Consider the following 6,571-nt stretch of genomic DNA (forward strand, 5'->3'; position numbering starts at 1 on the left):
CCTGGCAAGAGATAACTCTATTCCTGGGCAATTTATCCAAAGGTGTAAACCCGGAACATGAAACATTTTTAAAGATGCACAAAGACGTTCACTGTTGTATCAATTATAATAATGAAAAACTGCCAAGAACCTAAATATTCACGATGGGATAATAAGCCACAGGTCAAATGATAAATCCACATAACAGACTTACATGTAATTGTAAAAAGGATATTTATAAAAACTGTGTAATAGCACAGGAAAAATGTTTTTGAAGTCATGTCAGAGCAAAAACAAATGTAGAATGAAATCCACCAAGTTCCTTACTGCCTTGATTCCTGACTTCCTCTTGATTTTGCTCCCACTACCCTCCAATAATCCCTGCTTTCATTCCATTTCTTGGGGAAGCCAAGCTTCCTTCCTCCTGTCTTCTGAGTAGCTCCTTATTTGTGTCTCTTCTTAAATGCCAACTCCTCCAGGAAAATGCACCTGACCACTCCGCCTAATGCTACCCACTCCATGTCTTACATCATCTTATTTTACACTGAGCACTTACCACCATCGAGGTTTTTGTTCACGTATATCTCCACCCAGTGGAATGTAAGTCTCATAAGTACAAGGACTTGGTCTATCTGGTTCCCTACCATACCCCAACATTTACAGCAGGGCTTGACACAGAGCAGGTACTCCACAAACGTTCATTTGAAGGAAAAATAAAGACTTAAAGTCACATGATATACATGTTTGAGACATAAAAATTATGTACAGGAGCAATGCTGGTGGGCAACGTTAATTATAATGTTGTAATAGTTTTTAACGTGAAGAAGTCCACACCAAAGCATATGGGCCATGATGCCAGGACGATGTAAGTAGACAGAACTGAGGGGGGGGACACCTCCTCGTGGTCCCTTTTCAATCAGAGCAGTGCTACTCGTTCTCTGCCTTCTGCAGTGGGCATCCTCCCATCTTCTTCTTGAAAGAAAGGGCTTTGTGGCTTAAAAATTTTTGGAAACAGTACAATCCATTAACAGTACATATGAATGTGAACATAGAATTTTAGATGTGCAGACAGAAAGAAAGATCAATTCGTTGGGTAGAAACCACATAAAGGGAACTAATCATGAAGCAGAAATTTGGAAGAAAAAAGAGATTTAGGCCCAAGAACTACAACAAATGCCCCTAAAATAAAGCATAATGGAGATCTAGAAATTACTAGAAAACAAAGTAAAACAAAAAACAAAAAACAAAGAAACCAAATCATATTCCCACATGTAGTCCGAGTTGAAAGCTTTCCACTGTGTATGATACATGCAAGAAAAATGTATTATTTAAAAACTCAGCTTGTCATACCTGGCCGGAGTCCCCAGTACAATATTCAGTAATATCACACCCATTCACAGCATCCCGACATTCATACCCTCGTGGCTGAAACTGCAAATCAAAATTCAATATTAGGAGCTACTATTAAGTTTATATTTCAAATAGTATTGTTTTATTCACCAGCAATCCAGAGACACTCTCTCATAACCATCACCAAACCCTTTTTATGAATTAACAAGACAGTTGTGGAATAGAAACAAGGCCCAGATACCACCACTCTCTGTAGTAAATATGAATCACCAACCAAGCCATTAAATTTTAGATTTCAAAACCCACGGTCTCAGAGTATTACTTTTGGGAAACAAAATAATGGCAATTATGTGAAGAAGATACAATAGTGTGGTTTAAGACAAAAGAGCAACGTTCAAGATCTCTCTGAAGATTGATATACACACTCAGCCTACACTAACTGTACCTATGAGCTTCGATGTTAATCTTGCTGTAGCTAAATATACACGATCAAATTTCAGTGAATTCATATGAACTCTTTTCAGTGGTGCCAACCACATTGAGGGAGCGGGTAAAAGATGAAGGGAAGAGACCACTGATGTCAAGCAATTTATAATCTGGTGGGGAACATAAGACAGTCAAGCTGGAATTCCTAAAATGCCATAATGCATGCTACCTCTTGGTAGTGAAAAAATTATAAAATCATGTAACTTTATGGTTCTAAGAAATGTTAGAGGTTTGGTAAATGAGAAAAAAGGAATGTTTAAAAAGTGAGTTTTCAAAAGCTCACTGGAGGTTCTACAGATGGAAGTTAACTGTGTCCACACACACACTAGCTGTATATATACACATACAAACATTCCTTATCTAGCTTTCTTGCCTTTATAGGGGCTTTCAAAAACCAAACTGAAAAATGTAAGCACTAGGTTTTATGTTCATTGTCCAAAATAAATTGCGGAAAGTTTTAAAGATAAATGTTAGGTCCTATTATTAAAAAGACTACAGGAATTGTCCCTTTTCTATTCAACCATTTAATGGGGCTTTCATCTGCATTACCAGGGCAACTCCATGTTCATTTGGAAGGAGTATATGTATATTTTCTTAAGGAGGCATTGAAAGGTAGGATAGTTGACAGTGAATCATAGTAAAGGTAAATGTTTTGATCCCCAGAATTTAGGTAGATTTATTGATTGTACAAAACTGACGCGTATGTCAACCAACAAATTTGTGGCAAGCTCTACAAATGGTCTATGTACACACTGAGGTATTTAGCGAATGTGTCCATGAAAAGGAAGAGGAAAGTGCCAGGAAACTCACGAGACATGAGGTATTGTTACAGCAGGGCCCGTCGCTGCAGTGAGCCCCATTGGAGAGAGAGCATTTCTTACAGCACAATCCATAGCATTCCTAAAGGAAACAGCTTCACGTGAGTAAGCGAAGAAGCTTACCTGCTGGTCATTCAACCCTGTCTCCACGTGTAAAATCCATGTGGGGAGACTTATACAATAGCAAGCAAATATTCTAGGAAGTAATCACTTTAAACAATGGTGAGATTCTTTCCTGCCGTATTTTTCAGCAAAGGGTGATCTTCTGTGAAAGGGCTTCTCTACCAAAAAGTAAGCTTATTTTCTTAGCAGGCACCTGACCTTTGGTTAGCTCTAATACATTCATAAGACTCTCTCTAGTTAGTTTTTTTAAGACTTTACTTTTTAAAAGTAATCTCTGCACCTACCAGGGGGCTCAAATTCACTACCCAGAGATCAAGGGTCACATGCTCCACTGACTGAGCCAGCCAGGTGACCCAGGACTGTATCTAGTTTTAAAAAGACAAAAATAACACATACCATGTTTCATGATTTGGTAAAATTTGAATGGGATGGATATGAGCTATGGATTTTTAAGAGGTAAGAAATTTGATTAGAAGAACCCATGTGGGTTTTTGTTTGTCTGTTTTCAAACAAGGCTATAAGGACATGATTAATTCTAACATGTCTGAGCTGGGATTAAGCATTAATAGAGAGATGAGAAAGAAAGGCAGTAAGACCACAGAGAAGAGTCAGTATTTCACTAATGCTATTCTTGTTTGCTCTGGGTAGGAACTGTGCCAAAGACCGAAAAGATCTCTTATACCTACCACATGTAAACCACAGTCACACTCCTCCCCAGCCTCCACATATCCATTTCCACATTCTGTGGGCTCAAATAGCTGAAAGAGATTAGGAAGAGAAAGGAAAAATATTTTCATTTATCACAGAAAATCAACACACCAATTGGGCCACATACACGGCCCTATAATCAGCTATCATGTTATATTCTTCTGTGACCTGTTGTTATGGCACCTATAAATGATGTCTGTGTGGGGAACTCTGTTCACTTATTAATAACACTTCTGAAAACCTATTCCAAATGGGGTAATATTTCTTGGCGGATTCTCTGGAGGTGGGCTCCAGAGATGACCCCTACCATGAGAATTATTTGTTAATGGAAATAAGCTGTCAAAAAGAATAGATCACTTATCATATTTGCTAATGGAGCTAAAATGCATTACTATGACTCACAGATATCTAATTTAGTGACTTATCTCAAAGCAACTGAGAAAACATAAAAATTGTCAAAATGATAAAAATGTTTCAGTCACAGCCAAATGTGATATACACAATCGAGGAAATACAAATAAGCTTGGAAAAAGTGCGGCCCATAATTCTCATTGAAAAGAAATCTGTAATTTCTTACAGATTATATAGGCATAAGATTATGCTTATAATTTAAGCATATTATATAAATACTCAGACATATGCATGGCTCTATAGAAATCGCTCAGTCATTTCTGGAGCAATGGAAGAGTCAAGTTTCTAGAATGATTCACTCTGCTAGTGCTATGAACTTGCTTGCCAGATAAACTACATTGCCAACCAATGATAGAGGCAGTTGATTGTTTACAAGAAACTTCCTATTTTCCATCAGCTGGGGCAAGAGCTCTCTGGGCATGTCCATCACACCTGGATGAAGACTGGAACAGCACATCCCAACCCAAAAGCTCAAAGCCATGAGTATGAGTGGGCAAAAGAGATCCCTTCGCCAGTAGCAATACACACCCCAAGGAAGGGGTGCCTTCCACTGAGTTCACCGGACAAAGACCTAATTCTCCTTCCACTTCCAGGAAGGGAAAACTCTTATTAAAGCAAGAAAGGTTTCCAGGGTACTTGGGTGGAGTCGGACTCCCATGGGAAAGTCCAATGTGTGAAATCAACAGTCCCAATCTCCTTGGTATTTTATCAGCAGGCAGGAGAAAATGGAAATGGAAAGGTAAGACTGGAACATGGCTACCACTTTCTATCAGGCCTCTCATGGATTCAACTACCAGATTTCACTCTTGGACCCTGCTTCCATCCAGTGACAGGCCATGATCACAAACTAAGTGGAAAACATGACCCGTGGGAAGGGTCCCACAGCACAGAAAAGAGGCACACAGATAATGTGAAAATAACATACAAATCATGCATGCCTACATTCATTCACTAACAGCACTTAGGAAAAAAAAAAAAGTCCATCCTTTGATGCATACATATAAACAGTTCTACTGGAATCCATAGAAGCTTAAAAAAAATTCTTCTAGGGAACTTGGGTGGCTCAATTGGTTAAGCATTTGTCTCTTGACTTTCGCTCAGGTCATGATCTCATGGTTCATGAGATGGAGCCATACGTAGGGCTCCATGCTGGTGGCACGGTGCCTGTTTGGGATTCTCTCATGAGTGCGCGCTCTCTCTCACAAAATAAATAAATAAATAACTCATAAATAAATAAATAATTCTGCCATGTAGCTTAAAAATATATCTGTATTTACTAATTTTTAATTTTGTTATGTTTATTTACTTTTGTGAGAGAGAGAGAAAGAGAGAATGTGCAGGGGAGAGGCAGAGAGAGAGGGAGACACAGAATCCAAAGCAGTCTCCAGGCTCTGAGCTGTCATGAAGTGGGGCTTGAACTCATGAATGTGAGATCATGGCCTAAGCCAAAGACAGACACTTAATCGACTGGGCTACCCAGGTGCCCCTGTATTTACTAATTTTTAAAATTGAAGATGTATAGTTATTTTTATTTAGTTTCCAAGTTATTGGAATAATTTTCTTTCTACTCACAGGACTTTTGGAAATCTAATAGTGGATCCTTATACACACACGAGAAACCTTAGAACTCATGCTATTCCCTCAGGCATGCTGCTTATAATTAGCTGGTGAGCCACAAGGCAGATAAGATTAGTCACATACATTGCAATTCATAATGCCAGCAGCTCACATTAATTCATTACTACTCATTTCCCCCATTTTAAACACTTCGAAGTTTTCAGATTTCTTATGTTGAGATCAATGCCATGAAAGGCAGGCAGCTGAATTTAATGATGCAAAGTCACTTTAAAATTCCTGTTTCTTTTTTCGCATCCTTACTGAGACTTTATACAGATGTCAGACATCAAACTACTATCCCCCGACTCCAGGAGTCTCACTTACTTATGAGGACAGGAGTAAATTATTCTGTCATTTATTCACATTAGTCACTGATATTTTTTTTTTAAGGCTAACGTGATTTCACTGCTCTGTCAATTCATAGAGCATTAAATCCTTTTGTATAGCAAATGGGCTATATTTGACTTACGAAGTAGTACGGTCAAAAGAAATATGAAACCTGCAATGTTAGAATTTCTATATCATCTGCTAATTAGCAGCAATCCTGACTTTTTGCTTGTTGAACAACTCATTTCCAAAAATGCTACTATAGGTCCATGATCCCTTATCCAAAAGCTTTGTAGCCAGTGAATGTGGAAGTCTGGCTTTGCCAGATTTTAGAAAAGTATGATGCAATTACCTTGTTCTATGTAATAGCTGTGAGGGGCTTCATGCATATCCTATGATGAAAAACATTTATATTTCTGCAGTAAGACATGAATATTTACACTAGGAGAGATAATAAAGGTTTTCAGTCCAAGACAAGTTTTACTGCCTCAACATGTTCTATGAAAACTCATAAAGAACACTTGTAATTTTCTGAGCTTTTTGAATTAAAGAATTATGTATAAGGATTGTGACACTGTGTATATGAATTTGATGAAATGCCAATTGACAACATGGACCTTCCCACACAGAGAGACTACATAATAAATACACATATGCATTTATGAGATCCATAAATACCTTGAGCCATTTTTTGGGCTAGCTCATATTAGTAATGCTTCCCATCTCCCATCTAGGAGAATAGACCACTCAAA

The 6,571-nt window shown here is 38.2% G+C and overlaps 1 protein-coding gene across 1 annotated transcript in view; it reads right to left on the minus strand.

The window, feature by feature from the left end:
• ADAM23 (ADAM metallopeptidase domain 23) overlaps positions 1–6,571 on the minus strand; it is a 164,265-nt gene that overhangs the window by 35,361 nt on the left and 122,333 nt on the right. The window contains exons 15-17 of the mRNA XM_077771577.1: positions 3,443–3,514; positions 2,626–2,715; positions 1,330–1,410 (exon numbers count right to left, since the gene is read on the minus strand). Coding sequence (XP_077627703.1) covers positions 1,330–1,410; positions 2,626–2,715; positions 3,443–3,514 — 243 coding nt within the window. The remainder of the gene's footprint in view (positions 1–1,329; positions 1,411–2,625; positions 2,716–3,442; positions 3,515–6,571) is intronic.

The sequence above is a fragment of the Crocuta crocuta genome, unplaced genomic scaffold (assembly GCF_008692635.1).
Source record: "Crocuta crocuta isolate KB4526 unplaced genomic scaffold, BGI_CrCroc_1.0 scaffold160, whole genome shotgun sequence".
Classification (NCBI taxonomy): domain Eukaryota; kingdom Metazoa; phylum Chordata; class Mammalia; order Carnivora; family Hyaenidae; genus Crocuta; species Crocuta crocuta.